General features: G+C 32.9%; 1 protein-coding gene across 6 annotated transcripts; it reads left to right on the top strand.

Annotated features, from left to right (window-relative positions):
- The first annotated feature begins 1,881 nt into the window (after positions 1–1,881).
- On the top strand, positions 1,882–18,364 carry LOC106073890 (uncharacterized). Of its 6 annotated transcripts, XM_056010603.1 has the most exons (6): positions 1,951–2,276; positions 2,942–3,142; positions 6,294–6,407; positions 8,855–8,949; positions 10,542–10,690; positions 13,872–18,364. In XM_056010603.1, exons 3-6 carry the CDS (start codon positions 6,335–6,337, stop codon positions 13,939–13,941), a joined length of 387 nt encoding a protein of 128 aa, XP_055866578.1. In that variant the 5' UTR covers positions 1,951–2,276; positions 2,942–3,142; positions 6,294–6,334; the 3' UTR covers positions 13,942–18,364. The 6 variants fall into 6 exon arrangements, with proteins under 6 accessions (XP_055866582.1, XP_013090008.2, XP_055866578.1 ...); XM_056010607.1 differs by lacking the exons at positions 1,951–2,276; positions 2,942–3,142 and adding an exon at positions 1,882–1,903; XM_013234554.2 differs by lacking the exons at positions 1,951–2,276; positions 2,942–3,142 and adding an exon at positions 1,886–1,944.
- Positions 18,365–20,032: the final 1,668 nt, after the last annotated feature.

Here is a 20,032-nt window from a genome sequence, read left to right as displayed (position 1 = left end):
TTTGAACTAAAATTTTGTAATAGCAGGATAATGCACTGTAGATACCTCAGAATATGCATTTTTTTGTGTTTTAAATACCGGAAATAGTGCCTGGCGGCGGGGCTCCTCCCCGAAACCCTGCTGGGGGAGCTCACAGCGCTGTCCCAGACCCCCTTGCTGGCAAGGGCGGGGTGTGTCCAGGAAGAACCTATTCTAGGTTACAATAAACATCTTCCGAAAGATTGAATGGTCAAATTTAATAAAGATAAATTATGTATACATAAAAATTACGCATATATGTATATGGCGGGTGGGGAGAAAAAAAAACATCCCCCCCGCTCCCACGAAAAAAATCCTGGCTAGCTCATGCATTAAGGTATTACCATATTCATAATATCTCTAAACCTTAGTTGATAATTGGAATAATAATAATAATAAGGCTTGTCTTCGAGTCCGAAGATTAGTAAGGAATGCAGCATTTCCCGTGGTTGCGCAGGCCCAGCTGTGACCTACATATTTTGCCACATCCAGGGCAAGCATTACCATTGTCCGCAGGCCTACTGTTGCTTACATGAATTCTTTTTATGATGTCAGATGCAGGTTTAGTTAAAACAGTTTTTAAAACTGGCACTGTCAATTTTTCGCATTTAGTTACACTTAGGTGCCAGGTTTTCCGGATTTTTTTTTTTTTTGACTGTTGGAAGGTATTTCAAGTCATTAGGCATATCTATATTTTCAATGTGTCATTGTTTCAAATGATCCTCCAGCTTAGATGGCGTCATTACTTAAAACTGTGTTGCATAAAAGAACAACTATAGGGCAATGAAGGAAGGAATGAAGTAATCAATTTTGTACTAATTCCTTTTAGGATTCGGCAATGTTGAATATTAGTTTTATTAAGACAAAATTAAGATATAGATCTAATTTAAGATGTTAACGAAAAAATTATACAATTTCATAAAAAAAAAACCCTGTCAAAATTCAAAGTGATTAACAAAGGTACAAAACATGTGCTTCTGGATGGCTGCCTGGTCGTGCGGTTTGCGCGCTGGACTGTCGTTCGGATTTATCGACGGTCGAGGGCTCAAACCCTGCCCGCTCCCATCCCCCGTCGTCCTGCGGGAGGTTTGGACTAGGAAGTAAACTATCTTCAACTCTGAAGGAACATCCGAATTATGTAAAACGTTTTACAAATTCCATTTATGGGAAATTTAAAATTTCGTAGAAACCCATTTACATCTTAAGGAACCCAATTTCATGTCGTAGTTCCCTAGTTGAAAGTCGTCGAAGAATCCCTGGGTGTCTATATCTATATATTATATATAGACCACTTACAATATAATAAATCTAGATTATTTATTTCTATGTATTGACCCCATAGAGTAGGCCTATATAGATCTAGGCCTTGTCTGTGGTATTGATCTATTCATGTACATGTGATAGGCCTATATCTCAACCTGTGAGTCGCGACCCCCTTGTGGGTCGATTGATGATTAATTACCAGGGGTCGCCAAAGACCATCGAAAAAGTCTATTCTTCTATTGCTGTGTGTGTGTGTGAGCAAGGGGGGGGGGGGTCGCGGCAGAGTGGGGTATTGTAAAAAGGGGTCGTCGAGCTTAAAAGGTTGAGAACCGCTGATCTACTCTAGATCTAAAAAGCGAAAATGAAAGTTACATTTAGCCCATAAATTAAATCTAATATTAAAATATATCTTGTTTTCCTTTTCTTTAATTCAGTCATTCAGACGAAATTTTTAAATATTTGTATAGTAATGTAGAATCTATACAGTCTGCTACACGTTATATCTTAATATTGACCTAATAAACCATTATTTTATTTTACAAAATAAATTAACTATTGAGAATCGGGAAACTCCATTCAATGTGTAATGTGGTACTTTACAACGAAACACCAAATAACAGTGGTGAATTCCATTTTTATTTGTGGCATACTTAACTCTAAAAGGCCGGTTTTCTGAAAACTTAAAGATTAAATAGTTAAAATAGATCTATCTAGATCTAAATCTAGATATTAGAATTTATTAGATCTAGAGTCTAATAGACATAGTCTCATAGAGACTCTGTAGACAGTGTTACGTGTAGACTGTAGTAGAATAGAATACCATTACTGATGATTACTAGCTTCCAGTATAGATCATCTAGAATAGATTATATATCTAATTATTCTAGATCTTAGAAGTCTTAGTCACTAAGTTACTAGATCTAGTTAGACTAGTTAGTGACTTATTTTTTTGTCTTAGTAGCCTAGCCTACAGGTCTACATAATACAAGTTACAAGTAAATCATTATTTTCTCTATTTTACTATTCTAGAGCTTAGTAGAACTATATTCAAGAAGTCTAGAACTAGATTAGATCTAGTTTCAAAAAGATATTACAGTCCATATAAATTATACTAATTATAGTCCTAGGCATTAATCTTGATATAGTCATTTATAGTCAATAGTCACTATTGAATAGTGTAAAATTGTATGTAGCCTGGATCCAGCTAGGACCTTCGCTAGACTAGAATCATAATGTATCCCATTTTCATGAGAGCTTCTGCTACAATTCATTTTTAGATATTTATTTTACCACTCCATTCAGTTCATAGCACAGCATATTTAGAATAATTTAGATCTATGTTAGTATGTCCATGCGCAACATACATAGCCTCTTCCTGTTTGGTGCCCACAATGTTAAGGTTTCCTAGAAGGTATCACGAAGTTATAATATTGGGACAGCCCTGATTTGGTTTACCCTCAAGGCCTTTTTAGTCTCTGCTATACTATATACCAGGGGTTCTCAGCCTGTGGGTCGTGACCCCTTTGGGGGTCAAATGACCATTTGCCAGGGGTCGCCTAAGAAGATAGGAAAATTGTAGGGTTTTTTGAAAAAAATTTTATCAGAAGTTTTATTTTTGTTTGTTTCTTATGCGTTGTAACAAGCATATTTTTTACCATAGTGGATATAGATTCACATTAGTGGCGGTGCTACAATGGGACATTACTCAAGTTGCATTATTACCAAACAAATTCTGAAACGATTGTCAAACATTAATTTTAAAAAAAAATTAACAAAAAATGGCTGTGGCATATATAAAAAAGGACATACTGCCAGAGGATACAGAGGGCACTTTTAATGAATGTAACATCCTTGTTTGAAAGTATGTTTTTTCTTTATTAGTTCTTCTTTGTTTTTCTTTTGTTTTTATAATTGTCATTCAAAAATGGATATTGCAGACTACATCTCCGTTGTTGCAGATACATTTTTCAACAAATGAATTTACTGTCCGTCAATGTGTCAAACACCATTGCGGGATCAAACATTTCTTTGGGGAAGATCTAATCAAGTCGTAAAGAAAATTTAATTAATAATACGCCATCGTATTTTAGTGAATGGAAATATATTCATTCATTATGGAACAACTTAGGAACACTGACTTCGAACAAAAGAAAGTTACTATAAGAAAAGTGAATGAAGATTTTTTTTCGGTATAGTTTTACTTCAATAGTTCAAGCAGGAATTCAGAAACCCAGATGCGACATTCGTAATGATGTTCTCTCTGCCTTATGTATGTATTGAAATCGAACAAACTTCCAAACTTTGTCGATTTCGATATATCCAGAAGTTAAGTTTAGACTCAGAGGCAAGTACCATATTAAAATACATCAGACTGTGAATCTTCTTGTTTGGTGGCTCTCAGAATTGTTCTGAAACCTCAAACCATTACCAAGGAGTTCTTTTCAGTGGCCAAAGATATAGCTCATTATGATTGGAGCCAAATTTATTAATAAATTTAGTGCAATTTGCATACCTAATGACAGTATTCACAGGAGATAAGTTGACATGTCTTCTGATGTTAAGGAAATGATAGCTGCTTCTTTTATAATATTTAGCATCCAGCTTGATGAATCCACAGGCGTTGTAAATTGTTCACAGTATACTTAAGATATATAAATAATGGCAATTTTAAAAATTAGTTTCTATGCCAACCTCTATAAACGACATCTACAGCGCATGATGTATTTGAAAAAGTTGAATAAATTTGAAAAAGTAAAAGACTTCTTGGAAAAATATTTGTGGTGTCTACACAGATGGTGCTCCTAGTATGCTTGGATGTCAGTCTGGGTGTCATATGTTTGGTACAGAATGAGTCACCATAAGAATCCATCGTGACTCACTGTAGGATTCATCCACATATATAAGCAACGTCAGTAGCAATGCATCTAAATATTTCTCTTCAATGTCAGTTACACAATTCTGGATCAACTGTTTGCAGTCATTCTGTTCTATAGGAGATTTTTCTAGACTTCCTCTTCCATTTCCAACACCATATCTTTATGAAAAATGTTTTTTCTGCCTGTCAGTTATGGAGTCTAAATATAGAAATAAGCTTGATGCAAGAAATGTGAATTCCTAATCTAGTGAAATAAAAACAAGCTTAGCCTTCGTACTAACTTTGGCGTGTTTGAAAATACTGTCGCCACGTTGTCCATGATTAGTAATACTTTTTAAATTGTAAATTATGTATGTAAATTGAATATTATAAACACGCAATATGAAAAAAATATATGAAAGTCATAAAATATGCTTTTTTCAAACAATAATTTAAGCACTAATTAATTTAACTCTAAATAAATATATGTTTCTTACAATTAAATTAACTTCATGGATATTAGCTATATACATTTTGATAACCATTTTATAACATTAGTAAAATCACATTTACCTAGAACTATGACAATTTTTTCTTAATAGTCGGGGTCGCCTCCTAGTGAAAAATTGTATTAGGGGGTCATAGAGCTAAAAAGGTTGAGAACCGACTGCTGCCATAGACTATAGCTGTTTCATCTTGTCTAAGATTATGTCCTACAAACCTCATATGATGATTGGTCACAATTTTGCTAAGGGGTTGAATGCCCATTCCCCAGAATTTTTCTTTTGATGACATACATGATCCTGGTATGCTACTCCTAGGATCTTTTTCAGCCATCACTACTGAGCCATGTTTAACCTCTTTTCAATCTTTATGGATAACCTAATGTCCTATTATAGATATATAATTCTGTTGAGACAATGATTTGCATGGGTATTATAGGCCGCTGTTGGGACAATGATTGCATTGACAAGATTGATCTTTTGTCTCCAAGCAAATTTTCTATTAGCCCAGAAAGGATGTAATTGTTAAAATACTCTTCCTGCTTTTCCTATTTGGATGCTACATCACACTAAGAATCAACCTAGCTTGTAGTGACTCTGTGGCATTTTACATCTTAGGAGATGATCTTCTCCCTTTGCAACTTCTTGTGTGACTAAAGGGGCCAATCCTTGATACACAGCTGCAGTCACAGGTTTGGCGTTTTGTAGTGACACTGCCTAAATAAATGAATTTTTATTTCTGTGTCTGAGAAGATAAGATTCTTTTTTGTTGCGTTTTAGAGGTTTCAGACATTTTTTCAAGGATGAAGACAGTTACATCTAGTTCAAACCTCTTGCTGAACAACAGAAATTGAAGCAAGCTTGGTTCAAATTCATAATTGTCAGTCGAAAGCCCTTACACACAACCCGGCAGCCTTCTATATATCTATCTAGATCCTGTTCATAATATCTAGACTATCACTCTAGTTTAGACTTTAGATCTAGATCAAGAAACTTTAATCAAGAGAGTGGTTTATTAGATCTAATGACTCCCTATCAGAAATCTAGTTGTATATGGATTTATTTTCTGGTTTCAGAATGAAGAAATAGAGGAAATTACAGTAATGCTTAGACATAATTTGTAATTAACTTAAAAATGTCATGGGATCAATCTCAATTCTGACTTAAAAAAACAACACCTTTTTTCAATATTTTTCAATGACAAATTTAAAAAACATTTATTTAGTTTACTATTATTGGAAAATAATGTAGGAGTGGATTTTTAAAAATATATAATATACATTCTTTTTTTTTTCCATGCCAAACTCTGTTGAAGAACTTCTTGAAAATGACACAGACATGATGGAGGTTGTACTGTTGTAGAAGATATTTTTTACAAAGTAAACTGCGATTTTTGAATAGTTCCATTGTGCTGTGCATCCCATTATAATGCCTGCCTGTTCTTTGGAAATAATCTTGTTCTTTTTATGCTATAGTTTAACAAATATATTTTGACTTCTTTAAGGTGTCTTATGAGACTGATAGTACAGCAAATTAGTCAAAAGTTGTATTTTGTTTTTTTGAATAGTAATTAAATAAAATTACTGATTTGTTAATGTTATCTAGTTGTTAAAATATATATTTATGTATGACCTATAAAATTGTTTGTATTACAGTTGCTTGGAGTTGACTCGAATATCAGCCTTGACCTGGTATAATGGGTGGGGCACATAGCAAGAAAACGAAACGAGGCAAAACAAAAAGTCAAGTCAGGTCTGCTCATGCCCCAGGTTGGAAATAGCTTTTCATTACAAGTTTTCCTCTACTTTTAGTTATTGTACAGCATTTTGTAAAATTAGTCCAAATATCTTTTAGACAGGAAGTCTTATACATATTTTGGAAATAATATTAAATTAGCAAATGCAAGAAAATCAGTATCTTCACTTTACAAGTCTATAATATAGACTAAGAAACAATAGGGCCATTGGGAGTCATCCCTTAGGAAAAATCAGGAGTCAGTCACTCTTAGGCAGATGCAGCATACAGTGTTACACCCTGGCAGAACCAATGATGCTGCTGATCCAAAGCTGTATCAGCACTGGCTGCTTTGTAAAAATAAGGGAACTGTTTGTGGGTGACATCTTACCAACTATAGATGCTGCCCAGGTCCACATCTCATTTATTGTTGCTTTTTAACTGAAAATTCATATCATATATATCATATTATCAGATTCTGTAAAGAATTTATTAGTATATTAATAACTTTAACATAATAGTTTTATCAGCGGAGAACAAATTACAGAAATGTCAAAAGTTTGTCAGTGGTGGGTTTGATAAAATCTACAATGTTAGTAGTTGTTACCAAATATCAACTGTTAGGCGCTTCCGCTGTGTCTAATGCAGATAAACCCAATGGAGGTAACATTCAACAAAATCCAATAACTACTGATACTGAACAAGAAGTTTAATAGCAATGAAGGGAACCGTCGAAATGTCAGCTCTCTACATTCATAACAAGCTTCCTATCTCTAAGGCGTCCTAAAGTAGTCTGTTTACATCGGCTGATATTTCAGTCTGCCTAAAACCTAGTCTTGTTTTTACTAGTCATGTCATTGTCTCTAATTAAAAACTTACCCTATTTCCGAAACAAATAACTAATTTCTAATCGTGTCATAACACAACACATTTAACAACTCAAAAAAGTCTAGCTGCAAGGGTTTAAAGATTCTATGTGGTAGTTTTAATACTTTGTTCTCCTTAGTTGCAATGCTTTCATTAAAATTAAAATGATTATATACTATGCTTACACTATAGATGTAGTTTTTAAAAAATTTGAATCTTCGTTTTTATTTCATTTACATTAGCATTTTGTTTTCCCTTCTCTATTTTTGGAAACATAGTATTTATTTTTTCAAGAATTTGTTTTTTAAACTACAACACTGTTTCTGAGTTATTCTCTGTAATTTTAAAATAGCTAGCATGATTGTTAACTTGTTTCTAGATTGTCTAGTGCATTGACCTCTTTTTATATATTGAAACAATAGAGAATTATATAATTAATAAATATTAATAAAAATATTTTTTTTTTACAATCAACTCTTAACATATCAGTAATGTGGATAGTGTTTCATTTCTTTATCTGCTATTTCAGTGCGAATTATTTTGACCGAAAAAAATGCAGTTTTCTGGAACAAACACAAATTTTCAAGAGGGGTAAAGATACTAAAAGAACTATAACTTTTATATTTTATTAAATAATCTAACATATTTGATTTTATTTTGAAGAAAAAAAGTATAGTACATTAAATAAATTATTCAAACAAAAATGTTTTTTTATTAATTTTAAACTGAGTACGGAAAAAGAAAATATTTTTAAAATTCATAAAAAAATTGATATACTGAAAGATTTAACCTTTTTATTAAAGTTTTAATCCATAAATTTTAAAAAATCACAATACTTAACACATTTGATCACTTTAGATTTCATAAAAGATGTACAAATGCACTAAGAAATTGTATTATTTACATTACTAAAAAAGAGGAACCATTAACATAATGTTGTCTTTTTTTTTTAATCATGTTGATACTGCATCCAATTTACTATCAAAACAAAGAACAATCAGTCCCACATCAGGTTACTAAAAAAAAGAGAGAAATAAAAAGTTTAACATAAAAAAAGATAGTGAAATAAATATTATAAACCAAGTTACTCGCTAAGAGTAACGCCGCACTTACCAGTGCCATCAAAGTTACTTGCTGAAAGTAATGCCGCACTGACCAGTGCCATCAAAGTTACTCGCTGAGAGTAACTCCGCACTGACCAGTGCCATCAAAGTTACTCGCCGAGAGTAAAGCCGCACTGACTAGTGCCATCAAAGTTACTAGCTGAGAGTAATGCTGCACTGACCAGTGCCATCAAAGTTACTCGTTGAGAGTAACGCTGCACTGACCAGTGCCATCAAAGTTACTTGCTGAGAGTAATGCCGCACTGACCAGTGCCATCAAAGTTACTTGCTGAGAGTAACTCCGCACTGACCAGTGCCATCAAAGTTACTCTCTTAGAGTAACTCCGCACTGAAAGAGTTTTTATAGGTGCTTTTGTTTTATTATTAGTGAAAGTAAAGTATATTAAGGAAGTTTTGTACATTTTTATTTACAATCTTTCCAGTTTACAAATATGCATGATCATTAACTTAGTCTATACAATTAAAGAAAATTATTCATTTTCAAACCACAGAAGCCAGTGCGGATAAAATGAGAATTTGTCAAGTAATTTTACCAGATGGAAGTCAGGTACAAAAGAAAGTTTATTCTGTTCAAAGTGCATTTGAGGTAATACAATAATCTAAACAAATATAACTAACACAGGAGTAATTAAAAATATGTTGACTTGGTAGCTCATCATAGCCTGTCTCACTTAATTGTTGACACGGTAGATCATCATAGCCTGTCTCACTTAATTCACAACAGTGATTATGACCTGACAAATTACTAATATTTTCTTCAACAGACTTCATAGAGCTGAAATTTAATTCCTTTTTGGACTCATTATATTATCTATTTATCAGTTCCATTACAATCAAAGACATTTGTGTGGATAAAGCGTATGTTAACTAAGGAGTACAAATACAAATTCCTAGTAATCTTGATTCTTTACTGAGATGAGTAGCACAAATTCTCCTTTTCACCATTTTGTTTTTTAAATGTGCAAAAATTAAATTCTTGACTACAGAAGACCAAAAGTGGTGGCTGGTGACACAAGTGTAGCATCTCCGTTCCTTCTTTTATGTCCATTTTCCTAGTCACTTGGGCAAATAGTTTTACCTATGTCCGCATTCCTTATTTTTTTAAGTTCATAAGGGTGGGTTGAAGGTCACCAAACTTTTCCTGTCTGGAATGTTTCACGTTATGTAACAAGATCTATTTCTTATAATAAATGAATAAGGAAAAGGTTATGAAAATGTGATAATTTACTATCTGGTACTAACATTATGAAAACGTGATAATTTACTATCTGGTACTAACATTGTGCCCTGTGCTGTGTTTCTGTTCTGTCTTCTGTCAGTCTCTTACTTCAAGATATAAAAACTAAAAATAGTTCCCCTTTCGGACCTTGTGCAGATGATGTAAAGGTCATCTGTTTCATGGCCTTCGGTTAACAAGGGTGTCATGTGGCCAGCACAATGACCAACCACCTTTACATTTCCCCAACTCATATTAGGCACCCATTAGAGCTGGGTGGACTCAGAGGCACCTGAAGATCTCAAAATTAAAAATCCTAGGCTTCACCAGGATTCGCACCCCGGTTCGGAAGCCAAGCCCTTTACCGCTCAGCCACCACGCCTCCTAAAAACTAAAATGCTTTTGAAAATAATATTTTAAAAAACAAGGTCAATAAGGCAGTTAATTTTTTTTCTTGGTCTAATCTTACAAACCAAATATAAATAGATGCAATGTCTACTTATGGTTCACCAGAAGTAGGCCTATCTCTTTTTGTTTAGAAACTGAAGTCAACTGGTAACTAAATTTTTTATATTGCAAAGTTTGTTAATTATGATATATATTACTAGTCAATTCATGGTCACTATTGTGATTGAAAGATTGTGACAGAGCTAGAACACTAGGCCACTAAGCAGAAGGTCTCCTGTTAACTATCAGCATAACTAAACAGTATGCTCAATGATAATTTGAAAACTTTGCAGACACTAACCAACATAGACCAATGGCATGTGTTGAGAAACTAACTAAACTAAAAGCATATGACGAAAGTGACATTGACTGGGGACATTGGGGTGGGCAATAAGAGTTTTAAACTGATTACTGATTCTAAAAAATATGTAGCATGAAGAAATTTTTTTTTTTTTTAGATTCCTTTTGCATCTTTTGGGTCTACATAGAACTAATAATCAATACCTTTGTTGTAGATTAAAGAAGACTGTCTCCCTAATGAGAACATAAATCTAGAAAACTATGTAGTTGTTCTCTGGTTTGATGATGATCAGCCTGAAATTGAAATGAAGGATGAGGATGAATTTGGAAATCAGCTTTTTGAGTTTGATCATATTATTTTAAGGTAGGTTCTGTATATTTACCACAGAGATATCATAGAGTAATAATTATAGAGGAGTGTGTTTTCAAAGGTCTCACCTCTTCTTGTATTCAGAGGAGAAAAAAAAAACAACCTACCCAATTTTCTAGTTCGTTCCTGAATTTAATTTCCACTCACAATATAAACACATACATGCCAAGTTTGACATTTGTTTCTATGAAATGGCAAATCCACCTGTGACAGGTAGAATAAAGTAATATTATGTAGAAGATGTTGACTGATTTAATAATACCAATAATCTAATTTACATAACAAATAATGTAGGCTCTGTGATAATATAACTGACATAAACACGAAAGTTTAAAAAAATTACAAATTAATCTAAAAAAATTGAACAGATACATCCATCTTAATGTTCTTCTGGAATATAGTAACGAATGTTGTTTGGCTGAGATTGGTGGGGAACAAGTTTCAAACCTTTGGCCAATGCAAATATTTTTACCAATTGTTTTTGCTTAATGCTATTTCTTATTTTTAGCTTTCTCATTACGCTATGATCCTATCACTTGTCTGGACTAGTTGGAAAGGGGTGTGAGAGAAAGAACGGGATATCTGGATAATCGCTTTTTAAATGTATTAATAAAAAAAAGTGAATGACCTGAATTTGAACTTAAGGGCTAAAGCCTTCTCAGGCTTCTCAAGCCAACATAGTAACCACTCTCCTAGAGAAGAGCTTATGAACTTGGAATATTGTATAGTTATCTATTGCTTCTGTAGTCATGTTTGTGTTCACTAAGCCTTAGACAATGACCTATAAAGGGGACTAATTCTCCTTATACCACCACTTCTGTTAAGTACAATTTCTTTCCCTAGTTTGAGATACCAAACAAAATAATTACCAATAGTTAATTAGCTAATTGGTTATTATTTTTTTTATTGATTCTTGTTTTGTCAGGTAAAAGAAATAATTGTGCAAAATTTCAGCTTGATCCTAGATTGGGTGTGGGAGAAATAATGTGTACAAACTTTTTGCCAGACAGAGTGAGTTGATATTAGAAAGATAGACAGACAGAGTGAGTTGATATAAGCTTTGTAAAAATGAATATAGTCACAGTGTGACGATCACACTTGCCGGGGATTATATTATCAAACTTCTTAATTCAAATGAAATGAAGAAAGAAACATCTCTCTTTAATAATACTTCTCCAAAACTTTCTTATACAAATAACTTCTCAATCCAAATCTTAAAGGTACACAAAACTTCACTTATAATACTTCAACTACTGTAACTTCAATTAAGGTAACTTCAACTCATATCATTTCAACTAATAAAACTCTAATTAATAGACCTGCTAATATCACAAAACTTATAACTCTATCAAACCATTACTAAGCAAGGACCATCGCTCTACAAGAACAACTACTATGCGAGGACCCCATCTAACTGACTTTCCCCTAATTTATACTTTCTTTAATCGTACATTCCAGAATCTTGGAAACTTCTCCCCTAATTATTTTAGTAACTTTGACCTTCTAGAAGCTGACGTGTGCTATTTTCCCCCTTAAACTCTTTCTTTGATTGGATACTTAAAATTAACTTGTTTACGCTGGACACTAGCACTGGTTTGACCTCGCTTGTCGAAATAGGTCACAGACTTGACTCGTGACACATAGCATGATATAGCAAAATGTTTTTTACTCTAACCCTCAATACATATGAAAAGTTGTAAAGGAATAAACTATTTTTAAACCAATATAACTTGTTTAATGGAAAATGAATTGCTGAATAATAAGCTTGCAAGTTATACTGAAAATAAAAACTGAAAAAAAAACAACAACCTTAGATCTGGACAACTTTTAACTTTATTTAGTAAAAAACTAATTGAAAGATTTTTTAACTAAACATTTTAAATCTAAACCGTTTAAAAATTCAATTTGGCACATTCAAAACAATTTACTTAAATGTTAAAACGATGAAATGGTTTATTCTAAACTAGTGTCTCTCAACCTTTTTATTATGATACAGGATATCTGCCTCAGCGCCAAGCTGTCTTCTGCATTCTGAGCTGCAGAAATTCATTCTGTGACATGTATAGCACATTTCACAATAGTGAGAGAAACAAAATGCAAGTCAAATTACTAGGTCATCATCCTCATCATCAAACTCCATTTGAGTGAGGGCTTGAGAGGCTTAAATCCTCTCTTGCAAAAGCCCTGGACAGAAACCCTGCTGTATTGCGTAGTGCATACATGTCACCATGCAGGTCGAGGATTTTTGGTTTCCCAGACCTGTTGAGACAGAGATCATCTAGTCTGGGGCAGTTAAAAAGAATATGAGACACAGTTTCCTCTTCTTTTCCTTAGCGAGGACACCGTTCTAGGTCATTAAAAGTAGGGATGGCTTAAGGTACAAGTAGCATTTTCCTCATCCTGAGACATATTGAAATGTTTCTTTCAAATGAATGACTTGTTACAGAGGCTTTTAACAAAAATGTATTGAAAAGTATCTGGGATACTTTAACAAAAATGTATTGAAAAGTTCACAGAATTTATTTACATTTTTTAAAATATTGGTAATATATTGCTTTTACTTGTTATTATTAATATGGATTTATAACCTCAATTCAAATTCAGACTTTATTCGCCTTGAATATAAAGTTATCCAGCATCTCTCATCTGCCACTTTGGGAAGGGGTGTGCTTGTTCCACAGGTTGAGAATCTCTGTGATAGTGAGAAAAGTTTAATAGCAAAAGAAATGACAGAATATACATGAACTACATGCATATATATATATGAACAAAATAAACTCCACACAACTACCCCTTTGAAACCGTAAACCATATCCTCTTTGAATGCCCCTCCCTAATCCACCTTAGGCAGACCCTACTTCCACTACAGCCCAACATAACCAACACCCTGTACGGCAGTGCTGAACAGCTGAAAACAGCACACTTTTTTTCCTTGGCACAGTCTGCAAAAGAGCTCACAGCTCAGCAGCAATAAAGCTGGCTAGAAGAAGAAGAAGAAGAATATATGTACCAGATCACATACACAAATATTTTAATGAGTAATGGAATCTATACAATGAAAATTTGGATGTATCAGTAATGAACTAGCTTTTGCAGCATAGAAGTTTTACTTGTTAATTTATTTGTGACCAAAAAACCTGTGTAACTGAATGTGTTGTGTTTTATATGTTCACAGAGAGAGGCTGAATGAAGCTAGGGGAAATGAACTAGATAATGCTATCAAATTGAAACAGCCAAGGCCATAGTTAAACTTAGAATGTGAAAGCGGATATACAATATTTGTTCAGAACTTGTGAGGAACAGTTGTTACTGAGTGCTTTAAATGGATACAATGTTTTCTGTGCAATGGTTTTGATGTAGAGATGAACTTCATTGTATTGTATCATGTGTTGTTCAGATGTCATTTGTCACATTTTTGTATACATATTTAGGTATTCATATTGTATTTGTTTATATATATATATATATATATATATATATGATCTATAACTATATGTATACTGGCCAACACCAGATGTGTTGTCTTTCTAGATGCCAGTATTACATAGCTTTATAAAATATTCATAGTTTAAATTTCATTTTATTGAAGCAATGAAACATCTTTTATTTTATAATTGCCAGTTATAATTTCACATAGTCATTTAATTACTTAGTCATTAATCATGAATTAATTTTAAGGTTAAAATTGTTGCATTTTGTACCTTTGTTTCAAAGACTAATATATATATATATATATATATATATATATATATATATATATATATATATATATGAGATAGATTAAAACTAGAAGGGCTCATTCTTCTCAGCTTACATCTTAACATAATGAAGTATCCCTTTACTATAAAGCTTTACTGTCCAATAATATATCCATCCACCAGAAATATTGTGTTGTTGGTTCTTACATTTTTGAACCTTTAAGAAATACACTTATTTAAAGAGACTGGTTTAAACCATGTACTTCTGGGAGACTTTTATTGCTCCTTTTATCCTAGAATACATTGAGTTTTTAAAACCTAACCAAAAGCAGTGTGTTATCTATGCATAACACATTTTTTTTTACTATTTAAATTTATTTTTTTTAGCTCACCATTTTAGGGCAACAAACTACATCCATTATTAAAAGGGGGGGACCACATTATTTATTTTACATGTTGTTTCATTCTGTTAGATTTATTTTTAAGAAGCAACGTTGGTTTTCATATTTAAGACAAGAAATGTTTTGTATTATAAATCTTAATCTATGCATAATTTTCATTGTAAAAGTCTTGAGGCATAAAATAAGCCATTTCTTGGTTCTTTCGGTCCTAGAAGTTGCCAGGAATTACATTAAGTTGAACTCAGGCTGGCTTGTTGTTTGTGTAAAGCAGTTTGAATTGTCAACACAGTAGTTTGGTCCCACTTGTTATTAACCTTTGCTCTCTTGAATATTTATACAATACAATTCTTTTTCATTATTTGTAACTTTAATTTTTATTATAAACAAGTAAGCTTGATGCAAAGTTATGCTATTTGTAAATTCATATACACAAAATATTATGAGATTGGTTGAGTTTTTTTTAATAGAGCTAATAAATGCATATAGATATTTATGGAGTTCCACTAGCCTATATGAATATATGAATTGGGGGCGCGTGGCTGAGTGGTTAAGCATGTGACTTACGAACCTGTGGTTCTGGGTTCAAATCTCAGTGAAGAATGGAATTTTGGGATTTATAGGGCACCACTGAGTCCATCCAGCTCTAATGGGTACCTGGCCTTAGTTAGGGAAAGTAAAGGTGATTGGTCATTGTGCTGGCCACGTGAAATACTGCTTGTTAAACGGTTGGCCAAAGAAAAAGATGACCATAAGATATAGATTGTGAGGTCTGGAATGGGAACTCCACTTTCTTTTTAACTATATGACTATCAGAAGTGTGTGGTATGTTTGGATTAAAGAGAGTAGATTAAAGTAGCCCAACCAAAGAACAATGTTCACAAAAGTCATATACGTTTTCATTGTTAGATTTTAACAAAAGTACAAATGAAAACATTCTAGTTTACTTATATTTATACTTCTATATACAAAGAATTGTGGTACCATTTTTATGCTCAAAAATAGATGGATCATTTATGAATTGTTACTATTTTATTACAAGCTCCATATTATGATTGCTATGCATTCCATCATGATCCAAACTGCTGCTTGATTTCTGACCTGGTGCTTGAAGAGACAAAGTGAAATGAATTTAATTTTTTTGTCTTTATTGAATAAGACTTTATGAAAATATGTTGTTCATTTTGAATAGTTTTAAATATATTTCTAAGAATTTTATGTTAATTGTGGAGATTGCTTTGTACTATTTGCCATACTGAAAGAAATTTTTTTTAAAATTAATTTACATTTACCCGGTGATTAACTGCTTCTATAAAGAGAGATTTCAAGTGAGATGATTTTTGATACTACTGAACAAAATAGTTTAGTGCATCTATTCTAATGGCTATTATACAATAACATTGTGTGTATTATATGCAATTTACAAAAAGAAAACATATTGTCCATTGCAAAAGAAGCAAAGAAATAAGTGTATTGTCCTTAGACACATTTTTTAATTAGTGCCTGTTTAAGTGCAATTTCTAGTTTATCATTTGCCTTAATATTTCAACCATTTCATTTGGTGTACTTTTTAACATGCTAAGACACAATATTTGAACAATTGATTGTAAATTTCCCCTCATAGGCAGCTTTAACCTACACAGGCATTTTGAAAAACAAAAAAGTTATAACTTCATTTAAGCTATTGATTCATTTGTTTTGAATCCTTTTTTTTTTTTAAATCTATGCATGTGGCAGCTTGTTTGACAAGGACATCATCTCCTCATTAGCCCCTCTGGTCTACAGTTATAGTCTACTACTTTCTGATATTCTTTATGTTATACTCACTTTAGCCATTTTTTATTTGTGGTCATAGGGTACAATATATTTACATTTCTTTGTTTCAAAGGTTATCAGAGTAAATGTAATTATATGGAAGACTTCTGCAAATCCCAACTCAATGTGCTGTAAATATTTATTTGGCTGAATGATGAAACCTTTTGATTTATGTGTTTCTTGTTTAGTCTCAGAAATACAAAAGAAATACAAATATCTGTTAGTGACTATTATGGCACAATTAAAAATTAGTTATTTGTTTCGTAAATAGGGGAAGTTTTAACTTAGAGACTATGACATGACTAGTAAAAACTAGACTGGGTTTTGGAAAAGAATAGCGAAATATCAATCAATGTTAACAGACTGTTCTTGATGGCTTTAGACAGATAAGGAACTTTTTATGAACGTAGAGATTTAGCTTGACGACATTTGACGGTTCCCTTTGTTAGTATTAAACATCTTTTTTCAACTTTCAGTATCAGCGTCAACTAGCTTATATTGTTGGCCTTTCGCCTGTGTTATTGGATTTTGTTATTTGAGCGTTACCTCCATTTTGGTTTATCTGCATTAGACACAGTGTGGAGGTGCCAAACATAAGTTGCAAAAATTTACATTTATTTGAATAAGATTTTATTTTATTTGTTTTAGGCAGTGTGTCTTATGTAAAATGATTATAATACAAATAAACTTTACTATGCAGAGAGAAATGTATTTTACACTTCTTCAGTATACGTAGAAGTTAAACAATCCTCACTAAATGAAATATCATTTACAATATACAAAGACCTAAAATATTTTTTTCTCTTTTTGTGACATTTATTGTGTTAGTGATTTTTTAAAAATTAAATCAACTTAACAAGGTGTGTGAGTGTTTTTAGTGGCCCTGAAAAAAGGGAAAAGTTACTACTTAGTGTTAAAAAGCATCTTATTCTTAAAATCACACTATAGATGGAGTCAGTGCCTTAGGTTTTGTTTTGCTTTTTACAAATTTAAAATATTAAGATTTGTCAAAGTTTTATCAGTGACCACAATTCATCATATGCTTGTCATCAGATCATTATCATTCATAGCATCATTATTTGTGACATCATTACTTGTAACAGCTGTATAGTAGCTTTCTTAGTACAGATATATTTTTTTGTGATTGTATTAGAGAGGTTTTAACAAGTTATGTTTTTAGAAACAAGTTGGTTGAATGATTGTTTATGTGTGATGTAAATGTTATTGGGAGTTCTACATTCTTTAAATTTTGTTTATTTGTTAGTATTAACTTGCGTAATGTTATTGTTGTTAAACTAGAAACGCTACACTTAATAACCATAAACAACGCCAACACTGTAACGCCAGATTCATGAGTGAATTTATTTACACACTTCGTTAACACACATGACACATAACATCACAACATTCACTCCCTTAGTCAAGGGGAATCATTCAAGATACTTATATAAACAATGTCAACAATTATTTTAGTGAATTTTTAACTGACATTACACATCATTAAAATATGTAATTATATGTTGCTGTAATTGGAAAGAGAGATAGGGTTTTGGTTTAACAAAGAATACTATATGTGACAATAAGTAAATTAACTATACAGTGTACAAGTTCATTAGCAGCTTTTGTTTTATGTATAAAGTAAAAAAAGAAAATGTTTTTTTTTTGTTTTTCTTATTGATTCAGTTGATGTGAGTGTCTGCTTTATATTATTTTATTTTTAGATTGTAGATTTTCAACATTAAAATTTCTCAGCTTCACTATCTGAGTTGTATCCTGTCTCCGTGACACTATCTGAGTTGTATCCTGTCTCCGTGACACTATCTGTGTTGTATCCTGTCTCCGTGACACTATCTGTGTTGTATCCTGTCTCCGTGACAACGCACACACTTAAAGAAGTTATATGTTCATCTCAGTTCATTGAAAAAGGTGCAGGTATGGCATACCGGTGCATACGTCACAAAAAGCACTGTATATATTTATATATATATATAAAGGTGATTGTTTCTAGATATCCTTTATATATTTCTATTTCTATATATTTTCATAATATTACTCCACTCTACAATTAATCATCATCCCCTAAATAAGTTTGACAACTTTGTGTACTGGGCAACACAGTGTCCAAAGACGCATCACTGTCTAGAGACAACTGTCTGGCTAAGGCCAACAGCGCTTTTGGTCAACTATAAATGAGAATATTGCGGAACAGGTGTATACGCCAGATAACAAATCAGTGTCTATAAGGCATTGGTCGTTACCACCTTTCTTGTATGGCTCTGACCTGGGTTCTTTATAGGAGGCATCTAAGGCACCTTGAACGCATGTCAAAGGTGTCTTCGACCCTTGTGACGCGCTGTATAGGAGAACATATACATTTTCCCTATGACTATATATATATATATAATATATATATATACCCTTGTAAAACCGTTCCGGCCATACAATATATATATATATATATATATATATATATATATATATATATATTTATACATAATATTTCTAAAATACCACTCACTGACTCTATAATGTATCAAGAGACGAGATCTCATCAACTGCCGTAGGACTTCGAGTGACATCTCGTACACTTATTTCTTTTACCTCTCAGGTGCTTGCTAAGATGCAGTTTTGACAGATTCGCAACCTGAACACCTCGACTAAAAAGCAAGCTTTCTATAAAACCTTTTTATTTCCCCCTAAAAGACCGCGGTCTATTAAGAAAGCACTAATAGAAATATAACAGTCCATTATTTTAGAGTGAATTCTTTCTCCCCACCCCCTAAGTCAGCTTATTTGTAATTTGTCTTACATTTCTTTTTTACTTTATTCGCGCTAAAAAAATGTCCATCCATCCCAGTGGTACTACATCCAATGGAGGGGTCCTGGCCTGCTCTAACACAATTTTCTATTCTGATCTATCCTGAACTTTACGTGACATCTTCATGCCCGGACTTTGAGCTGTTGTAGATCTGCCTATACGTTATCAAGCCACCGTGCTCGTAGTCTTTCCTTTGGGGCCCTGCATTTTGGTTTTTGCCGGTGAACAATCTTTGCTCCTCTGTTCTCTGGCATTCTATCGAGGTGACCAGCCTAAAGTAGTCTGTTCCTTTTTATTTCCGTTACTATGGAGGGGTCTTCATGTAGCTGTATTAAACTTACGTCCTCTGGCGCCGCTCGGCGTATAGAACTTCTCAGAAGCATGACAGGCCTTTGGGACCTTTGTTTTTTATGTGTCGCTTTTTACCCAGCCGCCTGTGTCTCGTAGTCCTTGACCTTACTTTTAAGCCAAGCTCATTCATCTCCCCTGCAACTTCATTTCAATTCCAGATCTACTTCTTTGCAATTTTGTATTGAATTTTTCAGGTCTGTTTTACACCTCTGGCATCTTTCCTCTCGTCGATCAATGTCCATATTCTTTATTAGGC

Source organism: Biomphalaria glabrata, chromosome 14 (genome assembly GCF_947242115.1).
Source record: "Biomphalaria glabrata chromosome 14, xgBioGlab47.1, whole genome shotgun sequence".
Lineage (NCBI taxonomy): Eukaryota > Metazoa > Mollusca > Gastropoda > Planorbidae > Biomphalaria > Biomphalaria glabrata.
The sequence above is the reverse complement of the archived record's forward strand: the minus strand, read 5'-3'. Positions and strand labels throughout refer to the sequence as shown.